The sequence below is a fragment of the Mchenga conophoros genome, linkage group LG11 (assembly GCF_057382185.1).
Source record: "Mchenga conophoros isolate Kocher_MC1m ecotype Shallow Benthic linkage group LG11, M_conophoros_male_GT1.1, whole genome shotgun sequence".
In the NCBI taxonomy this organism is placed as follows: domain Eukaryota; kingdom Metazoa; phylum Chordata; class Actinopteri; order Cichliformes; family Cichlidae; genus Mchenga; species Mchenga conophoros.
Window position 1 is genome coordinate 11,005,639 of NC_140536.1, and position 27,418 is coordinate 11,033,056.

Genomic DNA, 27,418 nt, shown 5'->3' on the forward strand with positions numbered 1-27,418 from the left:
TTATAAATGAAATGTTTCACTGTACAAACACCACAAGGAAATTATTGGAATTCTGAAAGTATTACAGGTCACAGTCATGTATCCTTCTCAGAAACCAGTGAAGGAAAGACAAAAAAAACCTTGCTCATTTCCATACATAAGCAACAACACAGTAAAAGGGTAAAAATGTATGTAAAACTCATGTCCTATACTCCATGACAAAGAACCATATTGTCATGGAGTAATAAAATGAAGTACTACACTTTAAAAATCATGCACGTTTCTTGGAAATAATGTATTTGCCATTAGGGAACATAGTTGAGAACCATGACTTTACATTTGGGCATTCACCTGACTGACAGACTGAAGGACCGGCAGTATAGTGTACAAGAAGGGATGAGTAGACTATTTCCTAAGGAAGCTCAGAACTTTTAATCTGTGCAGCAAGATGTTGGAGATCTACTACCTGTCAGTAGTAGCAAGTGCCATCTACTTTCCTGTTGTTTGCTATTCATCATCATAAAGCATCAGTGCCTGAGATGCCAGCAGGATCAACAAAATGATTCACAAGGCAGGAACCATCGTTTGCCTGTATGTGGAGGTGTTTGTGTCAGTGAAGGACAACTGCTCTCCATCATGAACAATCCATCACAGCTGCTCCACTCCACACTTCTGAGGCAGCAGAACTTCTTCTCCCTCAGACTGATTCAACCCATAAAGAACGCTTCAGCAATTTATTCCTGCCATTCTTTATTAAACTGTATAATAAGGCTTCTTCCTGTGACAGGTAAACACACCTGTCAGGAATAAGATTTGTCTTAAATTCATACATATCACTCTAACGTTTTATTATTATTATTATTATTATTATTATTATTATTATAAGCTACTATTTTTATTCTTTATCCTGCTGCTGTAAAACAATACCAACAAAATTCAACAGTCTATCTATCTCTCCTCAAAATGGTATACTGGTAACATAAATTCATACTATGTACAGAATTTTACGCGAAATCATATTGGCCTTTGGAAACACTTCTAAACCCACTGCTAGATTTTTTTTCTCCTCAGTGAGGATATCGCTGATTGGTTAGTTTCTCAGCAAACAGCTGCGTCATTCTACTACTTCCCTTTCCCCCGGAGCAAACATGGCGGAGTACGACCTCACTACCAAAATTGCCCACTTTTTAGACCGACATCTCGTTTTTCCTCTGCTGGAATTCCTGTCTGTCAAAGAGGTACGAAGTAGATGAAAACTTTAACATTTCGGTACATTTTTTTTTGGTGTTTTAACAAGCAGATGTCGGTGTTTAAGCTGCTGTAAAAACCCATGTACTCCACGAGCCACATTGTTTGCCGCTTTGTAAAGAAACGACATTTAACCGGAAGTGTGAAATGTAGGAACGACATTCAAAGTAAAATAAATAAATAAAGTTAAAGTTACCGTTTGAACAAAGCCTGTAAACGTCGAGGAGTTTTTAAAAAGAGAAGATCAACGTTTAGCGTAAAGATTTATGTATATGGCTGAAGAAAAACGTATAACACAAGATTTTATGAGCTATAGTGTCACACTTAAGAATTCAATTTGTTCCATATTTGAAAGACCCGAGTCGGAAGTTGTGCATTTGACTGTGATTCACTTTACACTGGTAAAACCACGCTTTTTTTTTTGAAGTTTTAAATGCAAGTTTTAAGTTTAGCTAAGTGTATGAGTCCACGTTTTCTAAACTCGAAGCAGCTGGTTTTACAGAGTTGTTTGGCGGTGGTACCAGACTTGTCCTTATTCGGTTCAGTGTTATTGCCGTGTGAATGTGCCGGGCGATGAAACATACTGTAGTCCTCTTTCTCTCCGGTAAAGCTAAACCCCAAAACCTGAAAAAGCGAACAACTGGAAAAAAAAATCATGCCCAGTGCTGAAATAGTCATTTAGTTTGGACGTTTTGGTTCACTTAATACAACGTTTGTGGCCAGCAGATTGATGCAGAAAGCTAATAAGACGAGCAAGTTTTTTCCCGGTCGTCTGAAACTATTTATCTACGGAAAATAGCATACTAGACGTTATTGGTTTAACTGTTGCCGCCTTTAGTTGAATCGGCTATAGCCAACAAAGAGAGTGCGCTGTTACAAATACAAAATAATTGTCAGCTTTTGTTAATGTATTGCCCGACGTTATGGAGGAGATGTGCTAAATTTATTCAGTACATTGTGCTTTATAATAATTTAAAAGAAAATCAGTCTTTGTAACTTTGAATCTCAGGGTTTGAATTAATGTACAAAACACTCTGTCCTCTGTTCTGTTTCCTATTATTTGACATGTTTTTTAGATCTACAATGAGCAGGAATTACTTCGTGGGAAATTGGACCTCCTCAGTGACACAAACATGGTGGACTTTGCTATGGATGTGTACAGAAGCCTGTTTGCTGAGAAGGAAATTCCCCATAGTAAGTGGTGGTGCTCAGTGGCTTATCCCGGTTTCTCCAGAGCTGAAACATACACTACTCTACACACTTATTCAAAATTGATTTATCAGTAAACTTGGTTTTACAGCCATTTTTAGTACTGGTGTATTGATTGCTAGTTTATAGTGTTGCTGCATCTAATGACTTTCTTTCTCTTTCCTGTGTCAGCGCTGAAGGAGAAGAGGACAGAGGTTGTGGCCCAGCTAAAGCAGCTGCAGTCAGAGACCGAACCCATCGTGAAGATGTTTGAAGACCCTGAGACAACAAGGCAGATGCAGTCAACCAGGTAGAATCTGTTATTTCCTACTCTAAACATATCATTCAGCTGTATTTAATTAGTGTCCCAAAACAGATTTTATGCCAAACATGAGGAGTTTGTAAAATTTACTGGCTCTTGGGTTAGTAAAACCGGCACAGCAGCATAGCTAATGGATTTTATGAAGTCCAAGGAGCTGCACATTGAACAAAAAATGTACTTAGCCTTCTCAGGAAGACATAAGTTAAAAAAAAAAAGGCAGATGGATAATGTTATGATTAACTTTATCGGGACTGTTTTGTGGTAATTTCAATTAAAACAGTCATATCCAGCTTTATCTGTTCATTTGTTTCTTGGCAAGAGTGTGTAGGGTTTATCAAGATCATTTTCTAGTTTAATGTCTTTCTGGTTTGTGCTTTGGCTGCACTTATTTATTTAAGCCACATACTTGTAGAAACTGTTGTGTGAGATTCAAAGCCTGATAGTGGCAACAGTGTATTAGCGCTTGTCTTTTTATTGTTCGTTTGCTGTCAGCACAAAGTGAGGAAGAAAGTTTCTGTCTTATGTTTTACATCAATCTTTTCTTGGTTTATAAAACAATAGGAAACTCACCGGGGGTTAGTTGTCTTTAATTAAAAATGACAGTTTTATCCCACGATTCTGGACTAAATTCTGCTTAATGCAGTTGCTTGTTTTTAACGTTATGCCTCGTTTATAGGATCACCTGGTGCTGGAAATAAAGGGTTAAATGGTTTAACAGAAGATTCACATCAAACAGTTTCCCCAAGTGTGTTAGATTAAAACTCTCATCCTATAGTTTGTATTGAAGTTACCACTTACCAGGCTTTTTTTTTTTTTTCTTTTAAGACTTCTTCTGAAGCCGTAATCTAAACTCAGCTGTCATAGTAAATCATGTTTTACCATATCTATAAACAATCTGTCATTATTGGATACACTCTGTGGAATATAATCACCATTAGGATGACCAGTGATTTATGTTCTCATTTGTTTGGAGTTGTTAAAGCACTGAAAACCACTTTGGGGTTTTTGAGTAGACAAGCTACTGATTGCTTGGTGGGGGGTTTTGTGTGTGTGTGCTAACATCTCCTGATGGGTGCAAAGCGACAGATTGGATCTTTTACATCATCAGTTTGTTAAGCACTGTTAAACAGCCTAGGGTTTCAATGATTAAACACTGGAGTGCCATGAAGTTGTAATGTTGTCAGTTTTACTCTTGATACTGGAGAAATAAATAAGACATTTCCTGTTTAACTTTACTACATTAAATTTATCTCGAAAATTTTATCTCACCAATTTCTTTTCTAATTTACGTTAAGATTAAGACGGTTGTCTATGATGCATTTTCCATGTTCCCAATCCAGAAGAGAGATCTCTCTTTTGGAGCTTCTGTGTGAAGGGCAGGAGCAGCAGCACCGCCATCCAACAGACACACACAGCCTGCTCTTAGTGAGGATTGGGAAAGCTGTGGTTACACTTGAGTATAGTCACACTTGTTGCCACATATGCAACAAGTCTTTTGCATGTAAGACCACAAACATGAGCAATATGTGGAAAAATCTAGTAAGATCACATCACACGTAGTAGGAGAAATGGATCTGTCTATTCCCCCCACGTGGGTTGCATATAGAAACGACATACTTAATTAAGTAAATGATACAAGCATGGGTTATTAGTGTATAAAAGCAACCATCAGTAAGCTGTGGATGTGCTTTTAAATGCAATCTGAGCTGCTGTTCAGATGTCTACTTGTCAACACAGACTGTTTTGTTAGTGTGAAGTAGCCCACTGGACAGGGAGTAGGAGGATGTCTGCCTGGTACATGGTAATTATATAACTCTAATCACCAGCAAATTGAAATTGTTACTTTGCTTCTGTCCTCAACTCAGGTGTACTGTGTTTTCTATTTTATTTATGCCGCACCAATTGACAGCAACAACAGTCTTTTCAAGAACCCTACAAGAAAACTGCTTGTCAGGAAATAAAGGTTAATAGAGGGTTAACTGGATCCCCACTAATGATATAACTGTCCTCAGCCTGATCAGCCCCAGCCACTGGCCAGTCGTCTTACCTGAGTAAATCTTTTCTGGCCTCAGGATATTTCTTATGTGGAACCTTATTAAGAAACTGTGTTTTGTGGCAAGAACTGCACATGCTAGTGGGTGTGTTAATTGATCGCAATATGTGTTACTAGCGTGGACAGCGGGCTGAAATTTCACAGTAGAGGGTGGATATAAAGGATCTTTAGCTTCAGAGCCTAAATCAACTTCATTTAACAAACATCACACTTGTGCCAGTAAATGCACACTCATTCATTCCCACTGTGAAAGCGAACTCAACCCAGGCACACACATAGTTTCTATGTGGTGTTCACATAAATAGATTTTAGGTCACAGGCAAAGTTGTAAAATGCATTCAGGAGAGAACAGTTAAGGGAAGCCAGTGCATTCCTTTATTTTGGCAAACCCATAGAGACACAGAGGCTGTGCTGAAAAATCAGTATTCACTTTATTCACCAGACATCATTTGTTTGACATGGCTAACATAGATTTATGTTGGCCAAACCAAATGTAATAAACAGCCTATCACACCATTTTAAAAGTGAAATGGTCTTCATTTATGTATGGTTCTTGATTTGGCCCAAAAGTGGAAAAATATACCTGAATGATGGTCTAAATGCCAGTTCCTTAGCCAAACGGCAACTCAAGTTAAATGGTCTCTAACTAAAGGAACTGTCTTGCTTTCTTCTTTTTGTTTCTGTCTTCCAGAGATGGACGAATGCTCTTTGACTATTTGGCAGAGAAACATAACGTAAGTTGGCCTGATTTGCTGACATCTCACTTCTTCGCTGCATTTCCCATGGCTCTTTTGTGAACTCATGGTTGTTTTAGGGGCAAAGCGGGAGGGACAGGCCGAGCAGGGAAATGCAAAATTACTTCCCAAAACCCTTAACTCATTTTCGGGGTTTGTATGGCTTGCACAAATTCTGTGGACATTTACATTCTGTGGTGAATTGTTAAGAATAAACGGAGTAGCTCGGGACTCGTGGATAGAGCCGCAAGAATGCCGGAGGTTCTATATTTACCGTGATGTTTGGCTTCTTACCCTCCCCTCCATCGGTCCCCTCCTACTCCGGTATCCCGCTGACCTGCATGCTGTCCTCAGTGCACCTCGACACAGCCCGAGCTCAGAGCCCCTCAGTATGCACTGGGAAAGGCTTGGGCGGCAAAAGGCGCTTGCTGCCTGTCACGGTTGTTCTGAATCTTCTTGAATGGCTTGACGTTAGCTCACGCTGCTCTGAAATACTGGACAGGAAGGACATTTAAATATAGGAAGACATGTAGGCTTGAAATGATAGCCCCATATATAATATATAGTTCATATAACCACATCTTGGAAGGCATTTTGTTTTGGTTTGTTTTGCTTTTTTTAATTTAAATAGTCCCTTCCTTTTCATTGGGGGAAAAAAATGACTTAGCAGTGTGCCACCACAGCAGGGAATTATTCAGATGCAACAAATAAATATGGAATATTGTCATATTTGTGATTTAATTTATAGGTCATTTGTGTTTCTCTGGAGTTTTTGTTATGACTGTTGTTAAACTTTTGTGTTTATTTTACTTTTAACAAAACAAAATCAGAATTTTATCCATAATGTGTTAATATATATATATATATATATATATTGTATTTCAGCTGATTACATTCTGATGATACCAGCTCATGTTATTTACTTTTTATTTAATGCAATGATGGTTTAAAACTTGACATTGCTATTTTGTTCCTGATCGTAAGCTCACATCATGATTCTAATAGCATGAAATGCGGCCATTTTTTTAAAACCTGAGATACATGGAAGTTGTCTTTGAGCACATTCCTGTGACACACTGCTTGTGGCAGTAGTGAAACTGGGGCCTCGCCTACGGTCTCTCCTAACTTGTTTCATTTTAACCCAAGCCACAATGTTTTCTCAGTTGAACCAAACAACTAGAGAAAGTAAAAGAGAACAAGTGGTGAAAATGCTAACGAGTGAGTGAAACAGGACACCATCACCACATCACCTGTTTACTTATATGATCAAAAGCTTTATAAACATAATTTACAACTGTATAATGCCTGTACAAATAATGTTCTGTAAAGAATTATCATATAATTTTGATAATCGGTCAACATTTCAATGATTTCATCTTTTTTTTTACTGTAGAAAAGGTCTCAATACATACCAATGTCCCCTTTAGAAATGGTATTTATAAAGTTTTAGTCTTACCATTTCACGTTGTCAGCAATTCACGTTGTCTCTGTAACATTTGTGTTTATGCTGTATTTCTCTTGCAGTTTCGTCAGGAGTATTTAGACACCCTGTACAGGTATGCCAAGTTCCAGTACGAGTGTGGAAACTACTCTGGTGCTGCAGAGTACCTCTACTTCTTCCGTGTCTTGGTAAGCTTTCAGCTTTGGTCGCACACATTCAACACATTTACAATCTATTGAACATGAATGGTGGCATTTGCTGATAACCGGTACCCCTTCACTTAACAGAGTGCCAGTACTATTTTTCTATCCTCATTTATATACTAGCTCAAGGCGTTCGTCTGATATATTAAAATTGAACGTCACATTAGGTTTGCCAGATAGCTTTAATTCCTCCATATGCCAGTGCTTGCATAGCAGAGGAAAAGAACACTTAGAAGTAATTGAATGTGAAAAGCTTACGTCATTGCCTGTTCAATTCCCTGCACGTCTTCTGTATTAGGAGGAGACTGCTCTAGGACTTGAGTAGGATCTTTTACTGGGCCAAGTGATCAGTGGCGGACTGCATAATCTGTCTGTAGTCTTCTCACGGGGCGGGACTCAGTAGACAGCTTATTGATTTGAGTGCTGTGGCCAGAGAGTCGCTAGTCACGACTTCTGAGCTTATGTACTTAGTTATGCAAGGCATCTCCCAGTTACCATTAAGAGGGTTTCATGCAATTTGCAAGGTGTTTCTAAGAGGGTGTGTGATTATCATGGGGGATGAAAATTAACTGTACGTAATTAATAGCTGTCTTCATCATACAGCTATCTTTCTATTTTGAATTTGGAGTGATGAGCTGGAGGACAAAGCCAAAGTTTTATTAAGTAGTTTTCAAGATGTTTCAAAGTCCAGTGATTGTCTCGCAGAGAAAGATAATTACTGTTCACCGAGACCACTGCCAGTATTCAGTTTATGTACATGCACGCTCTCTATGTTCTCTATAATGGAGCCTGACTGACATATTTGTGAGGCTGATGTACTGGCTGATATTAGCTGTTTTTCCAATGTAGTGGTATCAGTATTTAAAACCGCTAATAAATGAAAATTAAAAAGGTAAAAAAGAGACGAGAAACACCCTTCAACCATATTATGAATTTTGATGATGCTTATTTTGTCCAGCGAAAGGAATTTTGCATCTTCCCTGTTGGCAACACAACACACGTTTGGAACGCCAGAAACACAAACAGTTGATCTTAGCTGAGTTGGGCAAGAGCATAAATGAGTAATCCACTGGATGTTCTGACAATTAAAATAAAAAGGCGGGGGGTAAACGGCAATGTCATGTTATCTTATTAAGGAATTATAACTACACCCAATAAATGCCTGGGAAATCTGATTATGTTTAATTTGTCTGAAAGAAAAAATATCCATAAACATTTTTTTTAAATGCCCAGGAGGATATATTAGTATCACTCTTGTTTCTTTAAAAAAAAAAAAAAAAAGGAAAAAAAAGAAAGCAACCTCATATCGGGTGGCCTCTACTTTACAAACACAAAGACATATTGTGTATAGAATCAGAAAATGAGAGTGGACTCACCTGGATGCATTAAAAAAATCACAATTGCCAAGTTTTGGTAAGTGCAATGATCAGTGATCGTGGTGTTTTTGTGACACGTAGGGGACTCTCCAAGCTTGTACAATTTGTTGACTAAAGTCATTTGGAATAAATCAAAATGCCCTGCAGAAATTAAACTCTATTGTTACTCCTTGTGTGTGATCTTAGATCAAGTGTTTGTGAGTTAAATTTGGAGCTGAATGTCCTATAATGAGCGATGGAAGCAGCCTGCATAGTTGGTGGTTTCACAGTGTCACTCACTTGTCCTCTAGCTTTGTTGTTCTTTTGTTTCAGCATTTAGCTGTGTGGTAAAGCAAGGACTTGTGCTAAAGCAGGCCAGGCAGAATAATATCAACATTTTGTCTGTTTATTAGAGTGAAAAATATTAAGACCATTTTTGGTTGTTTCTGTCCTCATTAGCATTTGATACGGCACTGCATCCTGTCTTTTGGATGTCAGTGACTCTGCCTAGTCATTAGGGCTGCCACAAGCGATTATTTTGATGGTCGATAGGTTGGGCCATGAAGCATACACCCGACCCATCCCCAATCTGGGGAAATGAAGGCCGCATTTGTCGGAGTCTTGGAATTTGGACAGTCTTCGTTGTGTCGCTGTAATGTAATTGGCCTACAAATGCAGGCACAGGAAGATGCGCTTCCTGAATTTGGACACAGCTACGATACCGGACACGGCTTCTTCTTCGGGGTTTAACGGCAGCTGGCATCCTTGTGCATGCAGTGCTGCCGTCTTCTGTTTCAGTCCGTTATTACACTCTTAAATCCTACTACTTATTCCTGCGTCTTTTGGGATCTTGGCTTCAAAGCTTCAAATGACGCGTCGACTATTACATTCGTCGACGTAATCGTGACTAGTCGACTAATCGTGGCAGTCCTACTAGTCATGCACATCTCTGTTCCCCTCCTGAAAATCTTGGCAACGATTCTTCCCTACAAACAACTCTTTTAGCCCAAAGCAGTTGGGTATTTTACTGATGTGCTCAGATCTGTTAAGGGAAGAGACAAATCAATAGCGTGTAAGAAAAGTCTTCAAAAGCTTGCAAGGCGTATGACCCACTATCCCAACAACAGTTGTTTATGGCGTTGCAACTCAGTCTAAATAAACCAAAATTGCTCTAATTGAGGTATGCTGTTCAAAGTCCAGCAGAGTCCCTTTTTTTTTAACCCTCAAATTGTTAGTTTCCTCATTTCCAGCCTCTGTAACTGGATATCTGTTGCTTACTCTTGACAATGCGAGAGGCTTTTTAGAAAGGGGAATAGGTAAAAATGGGTTTCATTAGTGAGACTCTGTGCACTACTCCCTCTCCTCCTCCTGTCTTTTTTTTGTGTTTTTGTGGACCTCCCATCCTCACAGGCCCCTTGTCTGCCCCCCCCCTTCCGTATGGGAGAGGTGAGGTTCCATAAAGTCATTTAACGTGGGAAACCCAGTCAATTAAACGAAAGAAGCCAGCCTTGCAAAATCCATGCCTCAGGTCTTGTTACAGTGTGGCCTAGCCCGAAAAGAGCAACTTATTCATATCATCACTTAATGCAGGGATTGAATGTTAAGAATAAAGATTGAGTATCCCGACGGATCCCCAGCACAGTAAATTTATTGTTGCTGGTCAGTCAGCGAAAATGTGCCCATTTCACAAACCAATGGAAACTTAAGGTAACTGCTGGAAAAACCCAGGTATTGAAACTTTTCTAGCGTGGCGACTAGTGAAAAGCCAGACTGTGTGTGTGTGTGTAGAAAGCTGCCATAATGACCTGGAGGTCAGCCAAACGTAGCAGGCAGGGACTTCCAAGAGAGAAAAAATAGCAAACAAAACAAAACACTAGAACAGATGAAACGCTGACCTTTATATCGGCAGCATAGCCAGTTTCTTCTCAGAGCTACAATGCTGATCTTTCTTGTGACTTCTGCAAACCCCCCTTCAAAAGAATCATTCATTATAGACCAGAGACGTGCTCTGTGATCAAAGAGCGCTGCTCCGACTGGTTGGATGCACACAGCATCTTACTGTTTTCTCCTTTGGGGGAATACCACAAGAGATTTTCCAAATATTTTCCCTTTACCTGCCATCATCTCATATTATAACAGCTTGATGAAATGTTATCAGACTGTAGCTGTTTTTTGCTAAGCAAGAAATCCCTTTATAGCCAAATAATCACCAATTTCAGTTTCAGCGGAAACCTGTTCTCTTATTTTTCCTTTTTGTTTGAAGCGTTTCCTGCGTGTGTGCATCTGTCGTGTCTCACAGTCTACTACAGCAGCTGTCCGATGTTGTACAGGGGCGTTTGGTTAGCATCTAGGTTTCTCTGGACGCTCCACAGACACCCACCCCGACTTCCTGCTTGACTCATGTCAATGCGTCTGGTGTTTGGTGTTATCGTGGACTACTGTGGCGCACAGTTTCCCATGAGCCCTAGGGTGTAGTCCAGTGGTCCACTACAGAGTGATTGCATCGCAGAGGTTCAGAGGCATTCTCAACCTGCGTTTCATTACAGGATTCTTTTCTTTCTTTCTTTTTTTTTGTTTGTTTGTTTTAGCTGGGTTCTGGGAATCAGAAACTGTAGCCTGCAACACGTTTGAGAGTAATTATCCTCTCAAAGATGTGTCTTGTTAGCCTTGGTTCATATTTCAGCCTAATTACCTTGTGATTAAGACAGAGTTGTCCAGATTTATTGAAGGTGATGGGTGGCACTTTTCATTTCTTGTTTAAAGAGCAGCAATATTTGCAAGAAATAATAACAACTCCAATTTTCTTGGATATTTTGAAGTTGGATCATTTAAATATTAATGAAGACTTTATTTTATCACTCCTGTGCCGCTCTGTTGCACAGACTTGGGCAGTGCGATCTTGATTCAGCAACATCCTAACTACACAGCCATGCTAGCAAATAAAAAGTCATGACCTATGTGCCACATTCATTTAGAACAGTCTCCGATTTGTGCCCTGATTTTATCAATCTATGAGATATAATCTTTGGATTAGTTCTGATAGCAAACAAGTCAAAAGTATCCCCTTGCAATAAATACAATTCGAATTTTAAACAATGGTTTCATCTTGCTGAAGCGTTTTTAAACCTGAGGACCTTATTGGCATTACCCAGTCAAATGAACTCTCCAACCAAATGCTATAATTCTGTAGGACTGTTCAGGAAATTTCAGTGACACATTCTTCAAATATGTCCTTAATGTGGCAATTTACCCAAAAGTGCTTTGAATGTGGTTCTATTAAAGTCTTTCATAATTCATTTCTCTTGTCTGTCAAGCTCCATTCCCCTGCCATGACATAATTTAATTGGTTTGAAGGATATAAATGAGAAAAGTTACTGTATCATACAACACTGCTACTGAAGCCAAGCAAATGGTGACAAGCCCTGGCTTGCTGCGTATGGATGCAGATGTTGCCGCTTGGTCTGCCAGCCTGTATGAGAACAACCTTAATTAGTATTTGGTCTGTCAAGTAATGTGGAAAAACACTTGTTTTGCAGGTGGGACTGTGTCATCAGTTTAACAAATGTATCATGTTGTCCGTTTCAAGGTCCCATCTACAGACAGGAATGCCCTGAACTCGCTGTGGGGCAAACTGGCCTCTGAGATCCTGATGCAGAACTGGGAGGCAGCCATGGAGGATCTCACCCGCCTGAGAGAGACTATCGATAACAACGTAAATGCCCCACTTCTCAGAATTTGATACCACATTTAGATTCCCTTACATAGACTCCCGTATTGACATTTCACTTGCAGTACAGCTCTGCTGTGGCGTTTTATTTCTTGCCACACACACTCATCTGACTGCTTAAGAACTTGGATTTGTGTTAAGTCATTATCGGTGTTTCTTTGGAAGCCGAGGTGATTTCTTTGTTTTGAAGATGAGAAGAGCATTAATAGAACTGTCTTGAAACATATTTGTGACATAAAATGACTTTCTTTTTTTTCTCTTTGCCTTTTGGTGGTCTCTTTTGGACCTTCTTTCGTGTCTGACTTCATGCTCGACTGGGTTTCTGCCTTGGCCTTGGCTGTGTCCAGACCGTCAGCTCCCCTCTCCAGTCTCTTCAGCAAAGGACGTGGCTCATTCACTGGTCTTTGTTTGTCTTCTTCAACCACCCCAAGGGCAGGGACAATATCATTGAGCTCTTTCTGTATCAGCCACAGTAAGTACCATTTTTATTATATTTTTTTTCAGTCTTTTGACTTCAATCATTCTTTTAGAGAGGAATTTGAAAACTGTTGAAACAATCCCAGGAAGTAGTTGAAAAGATCAGATACATTTCCCCTGAACAATGTCTAAAAGAAGAAAGGCACAGTTTTGCAGTGTGGTTGAGACTCGGCCCTGTTGGCTGTTTAAACTACACTCAGAATGGCATTTTGTGGTTTAGCATTACAAATGCAAATGAAAATGAGATAATGTCTCGAAATTGTTTTTTTTTTTTTTTGCATTTTGAGAATGGCCGTGACTAAAAAAAATGATATGCTGTGGTTACAGTGTTATATTTTGACCCTCTAACGTGTTATCTGACTTGTATATATCAAAATGCTTCATAAAACATTTTACACGCTGAACTTGATTTAGAGGGAAACTGTTTTCTGTCATGACACGTTTTTTTTTGGTGGTGGGCTTCCTCATGAAACACTGCTGGTTTTTTCAAAGTGGTTTCTGAAGTGTGTTTTCGTGTGGTCTGTTTACTCTCCAAGTCGAGAACCAGGCCATATGTATCGCAGATCGGAAACTTTATACACTGTGTTAAAATTTGCACACCACCTATTTTGATGTCTTAGCTCCCTCCCCTGTTCTGATTGCAGGCTTGTATAATTGTACAGATGATTGGGCTCCACAGACAGTATGACAGGCGACCACAACACAGCACACTCAAATGTCTGGTTCCCTGAATTTTACTCAGTTTTTAATTTTATTGTGGATGATTAAGGAGGCCTGCCCAATAATTACTCATGAAAAGCTCACCCAGCCATCTGTTTGGACAAACTGAGGTAGATTTGTGTGCTTTGCAGTTTCACAGTCTTGAAACCTCATGTTTTCCCCGCTGAGGCTTGGCTTGGCTCTTGTTTCCCATCTCTTGACCAGTACTTCCTTTGGCTGAAGTTGGTGACCAGTGGTTGGCCTTCAGCTCCACATTTGACCTCCCTTACCCCTGCAGTCAGCAAATGTTGGTCCAAAGCCTTGTTTGTGTACTATTGACAGAGTGCGCAGACCTCAGGGGAAATAATATCCAGTAACAAAGTATAAGACTGGTGCAAAATGGTCAAACACTACTGCAGTAGTACACCCTGTGTTACTTGATTGTTGAAATCCCTCCTTGGAATGTTTGACATGACTTTCTTTTTCCTACAAGCTGTAAAACGGGACCTGTTCCTGTGTTCTCACACAGACTCCTTAAATAGAGGAAACCTGAACTCATAGTTGATTTCTTGGCTGCATGCCTCAGTAGCATCTTCAGTAAACCAGTGCAGTGATGCTTGTTGCCTGAAAACTCAAAAAAAAAAAACAAGTCTCCTAAGTGGGTTAGAGTGAATGCACCAAGAAGGCTATGGTACAGTGATTCATGCAAGATTGCTTGTTATTGGAGCCCCCAGGAGAATGAGTAGGTGTAAGTTAATCAGGAACACAGCAGGGAGCGTTGTGGGTTTTTTTTTTTTTTCTCCTTCTTCTTCACGGGAGTCAAGCAACTACAAAGCAAGAAAGGGAGCTCTCCTAAAACCAGGCCAACAGTGGCTTTTTAAAGGTAGCCCACTGCCATTTTTAGACTGAACTTCACAAATGCCACAGGTTCCCCTGTCCCTTTAATTGATTTTGATAATTAAGCCTGGTTTAGAACCGCTCCTCTGAGTAACATGTGCTCCTTTGGCCTTAGCTATGGAGAACTGAAGGAACCTACCTGGGCTAAACAATTAGGTGAATTCAGTTGGCTAAGGACCGTGGCTTTCAAAAGTCTGCTAACCGTTTACAAAAAAAATTAAACTGCACACTAAAGGATTGCAAACCCTCTTAAAGTCATGATAAGGGCATTTTAATACTGGGTATTACAAAACTGTCAGAACACACAGTGAATTGCAACTTGGTGCATATTTTCTTGGATAGCCACAGACTGGGCAGAGTACACGATGACTCCAGTCCACTGTCAAAACTATTTATAAAGAGCATGCAAGCAGATCAGAACTCAGCCATGGAGTAATGAAAGAAGGTAAATCACAATTTACTTTTACACCATCTGAACAGCAAAGAGCTTGCTGGTCCTTAACCTGAGGCAGTGACAGCAGCACAATGCACTATGGAAAGCTGACAAGCTGGCAGAAGTAGTGTGATGCTTGGAGTAATGTTTTGGTGGGAAACCTTGCGTCCTGGAACTCATGTTAAGATTACTTTGACACATAGCACCTACCTAAACATTGCTGAAGATGTTCACCCCTTCATGGCAGTGGTATTCACTGGTGGAAATGGCCTCTTCCAGCAGGATATTACATTCTGCCACAAACATTTTTCAACAATGGTTTTGGGAATATGACCATGTTGTCTTGGCATCCAAATTTCCCAGATCTAAGATAAGAGAGATAAGATAGAACTTTATTAATCCCTCGGGTGGGTTCCTCTGGGAAATTCGACTTCCAAAAAGCACAGCAACGACCGAAGTTACAGTTACAGAATTGATATATATATATATACACACACACACACACACACACACACACACACACACACACACACACACACATATATATATATATATATATATATATATATATATATATATATATATATATATATAAAAATACAGAGACAAATATAAATAAAATATACAAAGGGGATAAATAGAATAAATAGGAATAAAAAATAAAAATACAAGTGAATTGCACATTTCAAGTATTGAGTCTATTGCACTGTTGACTATTTACAAAAAGTATTGCACAAGGTATTGTACAGTGAGGTGAAGAGGCACTACAGCTTAGTTGTTCCCCCCTCCTCTGTCCTCCTGTTTCCCCTCCCTCTCCCCTCCAGAGAGGAGTTAAACAGTTTGATGGCGTGTGGGACAAAGGAGTTTTTAAGTCTGTTAGTTCTTGTCTTGGGGAGAAGCAACCTGTCACTGAACAGACTCTTCTGGTTGTTTATGGCCGTGTGCAGAGGATGCCCAGCATTGTTCATAATGTCCATCAGTTTCTTTAATGTCCTTTTCTCTGCCACTGTCACCAGAGTGTCCAGCTTCATGCCGACCACAGAGCTAGCCCTCCTGATCTCATGTGTGGGTTGTGTTGTTAAAACAAGTCCACGTAGTTTCAACATTGCAACTCAAATTACTTAAAGGACCTGATGCTAGCCCCCCCCCCCCCCCCCCCCCCCGGACTCCCTCAATACCACAAAGTGCTATCAGAAAGAAGTGTAGTTAAATGTCCATGTCTCTAATTTGGATTTGTTTTGATGTCACAAATACTAGGCAGGTGGTTTTAATATTGCGTCCAGTTGTTGTGTGTGCAGCAGGTTTTTACAGAAACAGTATCTCCACAGTTGGTGTGGGATTATAATGAGCCTGAAACAGTGTTGTCTCTCTCGTGTTCAGCCCTTAGCAAGTTGACCTGTGCTTGGAGCATCAGTCCCTCTTGGATTGAGTTTCAGCTACTGGGCAGGTCCCTGCTCACTGATCTGTATCTTCTTGCCAGAATCCCCCCCTAAGATGCTAATGAAAGAAATGGCTAAAACTTGAACCCAGGCCGACCCAATGAAGGTCCCGTTAGGACATTTATCTGTTTAGCTGAAAAGGATTTTCTCTGTTGAAAATGCCAGGAGCCTGATAAGAATCCCAAAATGTTATATTATGTGTCCTTGTAAAGATCACATCTATGCTTACGTTGGTCTTAAAAGTGATTGCTTTCATCCTACCTCACTCCAGATACCTCAATGCTATCCAGACTATGTGCCCCCACATCTTGCGTTACCTAACTACAGCGGTCATTACAAACAAGGATGTCCGTAAACGTCGGCAAGTTCTGAAGGATTTGGTGAAGGTCATACAACAGGTAAAAAAAACACACAAAAAAAATCTGTCACAGAGTGCACAGTTATTAGGTCATTACTTATTGGCCATACTGGCTTTGAAGGGTGGGTAACTGATCATGTAACCCAATAGCATTGCTAACACTTCACTTTAAGCACAAAATATATTATAGTTTGAGTCAAGCAAGAGAAGCCTTGAACTCCTGATGAATGGCAGTAAACTGATTAACTGTTGTGTGCCCATGCCTTATCTACCAATGACAGTAGCTGGTTCAGAGATCTAAGCACTGTTTTGATTGGCTGTTGGTAATGAATAAAAGATGTCCTCAGTACTGTCTGCTCTATAGCCTTATGTGAGTTAAGAAATTTAGAGCCCTTCAGAGTTCAGAGCATGGTTTCATTTATTTAGCAATTGTGTCCAGCAGGTGGTGGTTCTGACTACATTGTAAAACGCTTGAACTTCATATACAGATAGTGATTTACGTTTGCTATATTTGTCGTATTTATTTCTAAATAAACTGTATAAACTACTTGCACCTTACTGTCGATGAGCCCTAACTTTCTAACTTAGACACACAAATATGTTTGTACCTGTGATTTTTATGTTCTCAGGAATCTTACACCTACAAAGATCCGATTACAGAGTTTGTGGAGTGCCTGTACGTGAACTTTGACTTTGACAGTGCTCAGAAGAAGCTCAGGGAATGTGAATCGGTGAGTACCCACTTCAGTCATCTCACCAACAGTAAATTCATCATTTTGCTCCCAAATGGAGAAGAAATGTTGTTTTGGTTTTTTTGTTCATCTGCGTGACAATATGGGGGTCTTCTGAGGACGTCTGATTTGTGGGTCAGACCCCTGAACTTTCACACAGAGCATCATAGTATTAATGGTTAGTAATCGTGTCATCTGTGTGTGACCTTCTGCACGTTCACACAGCGATTCTTTTCGCCACAGTTCTGCGTGGGTCCAGTGAGGCAGAGCAGTGATAGGCTGGGCCTTGTATCTCACTGTCTGATATGTAGAGGTCTCCTTGGACACTGTATGACTCAGGCTTCAGTCAGATTATGCTATGTCCTGTAATTGACCCATCAGCCTAGTCGTTAACAATAAAAGCTTTATAAGCACAAGTCTCTGCAGAGGCGTGCAGACACTCTGTTTAAGAGGGAGATCTGTCATAACACCACTGTTCAGAGCATTTGTTTCAATTTCGGTTTGCAATGATGAAATGTAACTTAATATGAAATATGAGTAGCTTACAGTAAAAGTCTTCTTTGTGTGTTGACTACAAAGCTTAACACACTGAACAGCATGATGATTTGAGAACTTGTCCTTGAACAAGATAAGATTTACAGCTCACTTTGCGGAAGAAACCCGCAAAGACATGATGCAAAATAAAAATAACATTCTGCCCTCTTTTTTCCCAAAACCTATTCAAGGTCTGTGTTCAGTCTTTTCTAGAGAATAGTGCTAATTTAGTCCATGTTCTCCTTCATGTCATACACTCAATTTCAATAATTTGCAGTAGAAACGCACACAACTTGGTCCAGTCTTTTTATATTACTGACTATATACAAAAGACTGGCTACAGCTGCCTTTGCTGGGACACGTGTCATGCAAAGAGGTCACACCAATGTCTGGGCTGGTGGAGTAACAAAAAAGTTAAAAAAAAAAAAAAAAAAAAATCACCCCTGTTTTTTGTTTTCTGTTTTGTTTTTATTTTTTACAGGGGGAAACCATCTATAGAGGCCAGCACCAGATTGTAAACATGCGTTCTAACGCTTTAAAATTGATCGTTTTAACATGAAATTCTCTTTCGGGCACTTTCGCATTGTTTACATTTTTTAGCTCTGGAGGTTGCTGCTTAGTGTGAGACGAGCAGAACAGGAGCCCACTCTTAAAAAACGGCCCCACTCTACCACTAGAGATTTAAAAATGCCACAGGTTTTTGTTTGAAAGCGTTATTAGACTGGGTGAATAAGAAATAATGGCTCTTCTGACTCATTTTTCACTTTAAGGTCAATTTAATTTAATTTTGGGCACTGTGGTGCATAATTGAGTTATTTGGCTTAATTTGTATCTTCTGATCTCAAATATTGCCAGCAGTGTTCTTTTTCTTAAGGTTAATTCAAGATTTTGCGCAATTTTTACATTTGAATTCTGTCAGGTTTGTGTGTGACAGACAAAATAATAGGTACATTGAAACTAGACAGTTGCCACAGTTTATCAAAGATTGTTGCATTAGTGACCTTTGTATATAAGATACATGGATACTCTAAAGGATATTCTGGACACATTCTGTGGTAAGTAATCAAATTTAAAGACGGAGCAGGTGTCCTGATTGTTTTGCTATGTACATATTGTGTGTTTATTTAGTAGAACTTAATCTCTTAGTTCATTCTCTGCATACACACTGCAATTTGGCTTTCCCAGATGACGTGCTAATTTGGAGGTGCAGAGGATTGAAAGACTAAACTTAGGGCTATTTGGCCCCCGTTTCATCTTTTGCCTCTTGCAGATAAATGAAAAACATGTGGCCTGATCAAATGGCTCTTTCTTAGGAGAAAATGTTTATAACTCATGTCAGTGGTATACTTAAGGTTCTGTTTCATTTAGATTTATTCTCTTTTCTCTAATATGGAGTCATCTGCCTCACCATATCGCTACTTAGAGAAATTTAAAACGAAATTAATTAGCCAAATTTGTTTTTATGTGATTATGTACTTAAAAAAAAAGAACACATCCAACGTGGGGAAAAAAAATATTTTTCTGTAAGGTCTACACTGACTAAAATATGACACCGCCGTCCTTGTTAAACACTTGCACGCTCTTTTTAGGAGCTCTCTGGGTAGGTCCTGACCTCACCTCGTGGGGTTTTGTTTACATACTCGACTGTGCTTGAAACAGATGCTCACTCCCAATTTCCTCTCAGAGCCCAAGTTATTCCAGGTGCTTTTAACACTAGCTTACCTGTCAGTCTTATCAGAGCATGTCCAGTTGGCACAAAAGGCTTCTATTAACCTTGTCCAATTCACAACGAGTTGGGTGGTTCCAAAGTGTTTAACAGCACCTCTAATGCATTACTGTGATGCTATGCAAACATGTGTTTGTTCCCAAAATGGTCTTGTTTGAAGTCTGTGAGACATTTGTGCGGGGAAAGAAAAGTCACACGCAAGAGAATAGTTTCATTGGTTAAAGGATCTCACAGACCATGGAGTGATTGAAGTAAACCACTACACACTGCAATTGGTTTTTGTCTTGATGAACATTTGTAGTGCCTCACATTTGATCCGCTGAGAACAGTGGCACCCATTTATTTGCTGATTGCCACAATAGCACGACATGCGTATTGTTTTCAGCTCTCCCAACTTCAGTTCACTGCAGCCGGTACAAAAGTATGAGCCAAGTGCTTTCAAATAGGGAGTTTAGCTTGGTTAGGCTGTACAAGTTGTTATTTGTTTCTTTCCCACTCCACCCAAATCTGGAATCGCTGTCAGATGTTAGATGCTTGCATGGCAAAAGAATGAAAAGTATAGGGCTACCTATAGTCCGGCCCTCAGATTGCACATAAATGGGCTCTTCGGGCCCCTTCCAGAATTTGTTTAAGCTTTGTGGTCTGAATCCCAGATGACAATAATTAGGGCACTTAGCTGTTCAAAGTTTATCAGCCTTAGATAAGCATTGTCATAGCTGAAAACGTGTGTTGCCTGATAGCGCCATGTAGTTGGGATTTATTCAAGCAGAACTTTGTGCAGATAGCAGCTTTCTAGGCTTAAGAAAACAAAGAGCTGGTAATCCTTACAGAACTTTTGAAGATAGAGGTCTGTGATGTGAAATAGCTCTCACTGGTGCATTGGAATGCAGTAAGCACTGGGAAATGGGAGCATTTCATACAGTAGTACCTCTGGGACCGTAGTTGGAACATGAACATTTATAGTAGATAAATGGATGAATAGGCCATATGCAGCAGTAAGAAAGAGTCAAAATGAGGCTGCATTTGTTATTGTAACCGGCCACAGGTGATATTTTTTTTTTTTTTTTTTCCCCCAGTACATATTTTTGAAAAAAATCAGTGTCATTTGTGAATGGAATTTAGCTTGTGGTGTTGCAGATGCTGGATGACAGTAGCTGTGAAATTTGACAATCCTACAGAGAGGAGAGAGAGAGAGAGAGAGAGAGAGTTGACACTGAACCAACAGCCTAGATGACCAGTGATAAGTCGCTGACAGGGTGGTCATCTCTGTGGCTGCATCTGTTCTTACTGAATGGTGTAATGTGGTGGTTGTAGAATCTGAAGATTTGTGGTTGTTTTTTAAGTGTATTACTTAGAGAGGGAACTTTATTCTGAAACAAAAATGCAGACAGTGTAGTTCTTCCTACCCTATTTACTACAGCAAAAACCAAGTTGGAATTGGGCTTAAGTGAACTGAATTCTTTTCCCCCTTATTACATATGACATTAAATAAAAGAGGCAGACAAAGCACTCATGACTTTCCACTCTGTCTGGTCCAAACTCAGAGTTGTGTGTATTTTAGGCCAGTGTCCTAGATTGATAGAAATAAGCATTGCTTTCATACCTGTTGTACAGTGCTCTAACATGAACTTCTTTCCGTCTCTTAGGTTCTTGTGAATGACTTCTTCCTGGTTGCTTGCCTGGAGGACTTCATCGAGAACGCACGGCTCTTCATCTTTGAGACCTTCTGCAGAATTCACCAGTGCATTAGCATCAGGTTAGTAACACACATTGCTCAATAGTTGTCTGTTGTATTGGATGTGTATTCCCCAACTAGTTGGCAAGTAATTCCTGGAAGTTGCTGGCAGTTGCTACATGAAGTCAGTTGCAAAGAGGATGTGTAACCAAAAACCACTTCTGGCCGGTTTGAAAGCTGTGAATGCCTGTGTGCTGCTACGTAGAATATGTTTGACAGGAAAACTGACTGACATCATTAATGATTAACAGGAAATACTGTTTAATATCGCTACACTTCAAGATGCAGGAAGTAAGAACAGCTGCTTTGCGATTAAAGGAATTTTCCTGAAATTAGTGTTTATTGGCCTCTCCGTGCACAGCCATGCTAACCCCACACATCTTGGGGATAAGTATTATGGGGTTTAACTGCTTCCAGGTCTCTACAGGTTGCTGTGCTTACTAAACTTTTAAGACCACCTGTCAAGGCCAGTTCACTACAAGTTGTCTTCCAGTAAGAGGTCAGGGTTTGGATTGCTTTAGATGTTCCCAGCTGCTCCAGTACACATAAACATTTCAGCTCTCTTCGGCTGGGTAAATGGAGGTCAGGGGGTTCTGTAGGTCTTAATTTGACTGTTAGCTTGAAATTCAATTTAGTTACATTAAAATAAAATTGACCTTGGATCCATCCCCAAAACCAAGAAATTTAGTAAATGCTAATTATAGTGAGCATTAGCGGCGAGAAAGAAAAAAGATTATAGTAATTGTTTGTAATTAAGAAAAATTATAGGATTTGGCATCAATTTGAGAGAGTTATAAAGATAAAGAGAAATCCCGCTTGTCTTTGTAAGTGTTATCTCTGACGTTAGGAAGTGCATATGTTATTCTGTTGTTCATACTGTTCCAGACTAATTTACAGTACACATTTTCCACTGCTTTCACACAGCAGTATGCCGTCCCTCAGGCCTATTGTGACTGCTAAAGATTTGAAGGAAAGGCTGCATTTCCAAGTATGGTTCACAAACACGTGATGCTCAGTGGAAAGAGGGAATGAATTACTTCTTCTGACACGAAAATGATTGCATTGACTGCTACATAGAGCTGTGGAAGTCTGTAGTCAAGGTTGAACTATGGAACATGATCAGGCCCTGTCGAAATCTCCAATTGCAGATTGTCTGGAATTGATTAGGAGTCCTGGTTCTTTTTGGCAGACTTAGTGCAATTGGATCCATTTACTTGTTAAGGACCACAAAAGGTTAGTGGTAACATTGAAAGAGGAAGTTGAACAGTGATTTTTCTACTTTTCACCTTTTTGTGTGTCCTCAACTCTCTTGTTTGTTGAGGTTTCTGAAGCAGGAACACAAACCAAGGGTCGTTTTAGGGATTTCCGTGTTTATTTTTGGTGGTGTTGTGACGATGGACAGAACATGTCTGTTTTTGACAGACAACTAAATTCCAAGTCATTAGTCCTCTACCCAGAAGCCCTCTGCACCCAAGCGTGGACTCAAATGAATTTGATGGCTGTTTTTAATGAGGACATTTTTATAGCTGCTGGCCATGATGGTTTCACAGATATTTAGCTTGCCTTTTGCCCACAGCTTGAGATACAAAAGTAGACCAGAAGTTGGCTTATTTTAGTTCTTTTATGCAAGAAATGCTTGTGTAAAGTGTACTGTAGGCACTGAAAATGTGATTTAGCCCACACTTGCAACCTCTCCCCCCCCCCCCCCCCCCCACACACACACACACACACACACATGTCTTTTTGTCTAGACTTTTCAGTGTCTCAAGAGTGCGTGCGTGTGCGTGCGTGTTTCCAATTTAGCTTTGCTTTCCTTGTTTGATTTACAGGCTTTATTTCCTTAGTCCTTCCATAAATGTTTCAGACCCTGCTGTGACCTCAAGTGCACACTTGTCCTTTGACATTATGAGTAAATGCTTGAGACGTGGTCATTTGGGGAAGTTTTGTCTCCCCCCCCCCCCCCACTCATGACTGGATTGTGTTGTACACAACAGTTCACTGGTATTTGGAAGGGGTGTCGTGTGTATTTGGAAGTAACACTGAAGAGCTTTCCACCTCACAAGTGAGTCATTAAAAAGACCACACAATCATTTCGGTTTCTCCGAAAAATCAATTTTACCCCAAGCCGAAAACGAGGTTGCTCCAAATGGCTTGGACTCTCCTAAACACTATCATATGTTAGTGTTTAACAATGCATTCATTTTAGGCCAGCCATGTTAAGAAGGGGTCTACTTTGGAGAAGAACCCCCCCCCAAAATCCTCCTCTCTCCCTTAACTGAATTAGACCCCAATGCCTGACCTCTCTGTTCAAGTGTGAGCTTGGTATTGAGACTCACAGGAGTCCCCTAGCCTGAAGTCGAAAGCTCAGGAGCCAGAGCGAGTAAGGGGTCGAAATGAAAGTGATCCTTCTCCCCAAAGGAACAGGATCATGGTTGTGTAAAATAAAACCAGGCGTGGAAGCTGCCTGTTCAGCTTTAAGGCCAAAAGATGTCAATAGTGTGGGTTGTTAACTCTGACCTGCGCACTGCATGCTCCCACATCTGTCCTTTTCTGTCTTTTTTCCCCTTCCCTCTGATCTTCCTTCTCTCTGAGATATAAGTAAGGCTAGCTGTTGAAGAACACTGTCACTAGAACATAAGATAAAGTTACCCTGCTCTGATATACAAATGTGCTTCCTGGGAGCAAAACATTGCCAGACTTTATTTTATAAATTAGATTAGAGGGCTTTGACTCGTACAGGCCAAGGCCTTGGGCCTTTTGGGGCACTTTGTGTTCCTGTGTTATACTGCAAAGACAACAGCGAGAAGGGTTAAGGATTAGCTCAAGTCCCCAGCGAGGAAACCAGATCATGTTTGTTTTGATCACCATATCTGACCTGGACCTGACTGACATGCGTCCCGACTTTCCTGAATTGTCAAACAAAACACCCACATTATTCCTGCGCAGCAATCACCTTCACTGGAGTGAAATTAGAACCAGTTTCAAATTTACTTTTGAATTTGCGTTAGATTAATTGTTAAATAAATAGTTGAAGAATTGTTACTAATATCAGTCAGCTTGATGGAGTGCGATGTATAGTACCCTTCAAAGGTTTTAGGTGCTTTTGATGCCTACAGTTGTACCCCTTATATTCCAGTCTGCCTGCCTGATGTTACTGAATAAGTCATCCTGTACCACGTTAATGATCCCACATACAGAGTTATTAAGGACTGTCTTCAAGATCCTGCAACACATTGCCTCACAGAGCATGAAATCGAAATCCTGAATTTCCGAGTTGACAGTGTGAGCTGCAGCTACTCATCAGCGCATCATTTACTTTAAATTAACACTTGCTGATGTGAAATGGTGTCAGTGCGATCACCGACATGTGTTAACCATCAAACCTAAACTTGGGTCTTTAGACAGCCTACACACAAACTTGTGACGTTCCAGACAATGATCCATCAGAGCAATGTTGCTGTCATGGATCATTTTCCACAGGTTTGATGAGCTGAAGTGTAATCAGCTGTCCGGCAGAGCTAATGTTACAAGGTTTGTTGTTATGAGTGACAGCTTCATCAGTCTCCTCATATCCTTTCCCCTCCTCTGGGCTGCTGGGAACTCCTCGCAACTGCCTTTTTTTTCTGTCCTGTTATCCACCTTCTCAATCACTTCACTTGTGGTGTAAGTGTTGAGAGATGTGCACTGTCACTTGGAGACCAAACCCTATTTTTCTCATTATGCTGAGGTAATGCCTTTTATTTGTTGTTTATGCTTTTAATGCCTCATCCAGACACTGACATCATTTCACTTCCCTTCTTTATGTGGTTTTGCCACCATTTGACCAACATTCATGGGTTAGAAAGTGGTAGTCTTTTTTTTAAAGTTTTTAAGCCTTGAGGTAAGACAGACATATCACAAAATAAGATTACTTCCCACTAAAAGAATGTCTTAAATAAGCCTCTGAGAGACAGTTGAAATCTGTACTAGTGGTTGAATTTGTTTGCTGAGGCATGGAGTGAAAAGTGGTGTTGTCTGGGCAGATTCTTACTTATATTGAAGGGGTCTCGCGAAATGGGGTTAATTGACCAGGAAGCGATCATTAACAAAGTCAGTTGTTTAATACAGGCCTTTTTAACCTGTGCTATTGCTTTTTTTTTTGTTTTGTTTTTTTGCAGGAATACCGATTTCACGCATTTGTGCCAGCAGGATTTGTGCTTCTCAAGGGAGGGGCTGGTTTCATGGTTTTGAGATGAGAGTTGCTGTAGTCATTCTGAGTAGTGCTCAAAGCGGCCGGGAATATTTATTGGGGCCCTGATATGAAATGTGGTAGGCGTGGAGGGTGGTGAGGGTCAGACAAGAGGAAAGAGGCAGGAAATGTAGGGGGAAGGGGGTATCGAGGGGGTCTAGTTATTTTGAAAGCCACAAGGGAAGCCAGCTGCAATGGGGGAAAGCTTTGGATCAAAGAATGCCAGCCACCCTCATAACCCCCTCCTTATACTGTGACACATCTACATCCAGCTCTATCAAAGAGCAGCCCGGTCTCCTACCTGGCTTTTACTTCAGGGGACATTTGCTGTTTGGAGTTGTCTGATGAGCTTTAGCAGTCAGGTGGACAAAGAGTGTTTCCTGGACAAAAAAGAGAAAGAGTTAAATAATTACAGAGGTTCACAACATGGGGTAGTACCCATTCTTCAAATTGAGTTGTTCATACAAGTCTGTAAATCAAGCTCCCATTAGCAGGGGACCATTAGAAGTGTTTGGGTGTGTTATATATATTTTTTGCCTGAAGTGCAATGTGTTGGCCATTTATAAACTTTGTCAAATGGAAATAATAACCAGTCATTTGGGACCTAATGTGCAACATCGGTCATAACATAGAGTAGCATTAAATACGATTTACTGGGTGCTAGAACATATTTCATGCATGAATCAGCACACACAGCAGCTACATTTAATTGAAGTCAGGGTTTCCAGAAGCTAAATGTTACCTGAGAATTAACAGTAAAATTCAGTTGGGGTATTTTATTTATTTTATTTGAAAATGGCAGTTTTCAAAAATTAAGTATAGCTCCATGATTTAGTAGATTAGACTCACCACCTAGTGTAAGTAACTTGAAGTAACACTTTTCTGTATGAAATTGTCTGTGTCTCTGGCATAGTAGTCTTGGCCTGCTCTTCTATACAGCGTTGCGTCATTTCATTGAGTTTTGTGGGGAATCATTTATGCACATCTCTCTTAAAGTCCTCTCATTTCAATCAGGTTGAGATCTGGACTTTGACTCGGCGATTGCAGCGCCTTGATTCTTTTCTTTTTCAGCCATTCTGTTGTAGATTTGCTGCAGTGCAGGAAATCGTTCTTTTGCTGCATGGCCCCATACAGACCAAGCTTTAGCTGTTGGACAGATGGCCTCACATTTGACTCTACAATACTTTTGTACTGTTGATGTTCAACTCCATGAGTCCCATGACTCCGAAAATCAGCCCAAATCATCACTGCTCCACAACTGTGCTTGACAGTTGGCATGAGGTCTTGGTGCTGATATGCTGTGTTTGGTTTTTGCTAAAGGTGCCACTGTGCAAGCTGTGTGGACGAACATCTCCACTTTGATCTCGTCTGTCCAAAGCATGTTGTTCCAGAAGTCTCGTGTGTTCTTCTTCTGTTTTTATAGAGGTGCTCACACTTGCTGAATCAAGTGTATTTGATCGGAAGCACCTGGCACCCTCTTAATTCCTATGGAAGCAGTAAATGTGTACTTACTGCTATATAAGTCTGCTTGGAATTCTGTGAAAATGTTCTTTTTCACGTGACTTTATATTAAAATCCCTCTTAAAGTGTGAGATTTTATCAGCTGTTTTTTAGACTTTGCTAGACTGTTGGTGGCTCAGTATAGTGCTTCAAGCTACAACAATTGAGACTCATGCAGAAGTCGTGACAGTTCGATCTACATACATTGGTATTGAACGTGCTATTCCACACACGTACACTAATGTACAAGAACAGCTGATTTTTGCCGATATCCTGTCATTGGCTAAAAGTATTGGTCAAATTAAAATTCTAACTTGATTGCTGACCAAAGACACATCCTCTGGGAACTCTTTAATGTCTCTAGAACATTTAATATCAATGTTACTTTGAATTATTTCAACCGAACCAGGT

General features: G+C 40.2%; 1 protein-coding gene across 1 annotated transcript in view; it reads left to right on the forward strand.

Moving 5' to 3' along the window:
* The first annotated feature begins 1,084 nt into the window (after positions 1 to 1,084).
* The window catches only part of eif3ea (eukaryotic translation initiation factor 3, subunit E, a), a 28,353-nt gene continuing 2,019 nt past the window's right edge, over positions 1,085 to 27,418 (forward strand). The window contains exons 1-10 of the mRNA XM_085290880.1: positions 1,085 to 1,217; positions 2,304 to 2,421; positions 2,608 to 2,725; positions 5,482 to 5,524; positions 7,049 to 7,153; positions 12,110 to 12,235; positions 12,598 to 12,722; positions 16,467 to 16,593; positions 17,183 to 17,284; positions 21,191 to 21,300. Coding sequence (XP_085147006.1) covers positions 1,128 to 1,217; positions 2,304 to 2,421; positions 2,608 to 2,725; positions 5,482 to 5,524; positions 7,049 to 7,153; positions 12,110 to 12,235; positions 12,598 to 12,722; positions 16,467 to 16,593; positions 17,183 to 17,284; positions 21,191 to 21,300 — 1,064 coding nt within the window. The 5' untranslated portion in view covers positions 1,085 to 1,127. The remainder of the gene's footprint in view (positions 1,218 to 2,303; positions 2,422 to 2,607; positions 2,726 to 5,481; positions 5,525 to 7,048; positions 7,154 to 12,109; positions 12,236 to 12,597; positions 12,723 to 16,466; positions 16,594 to 17,182; positions 17,285 to 21,190; positions 21,301 to 27,418) is intronic.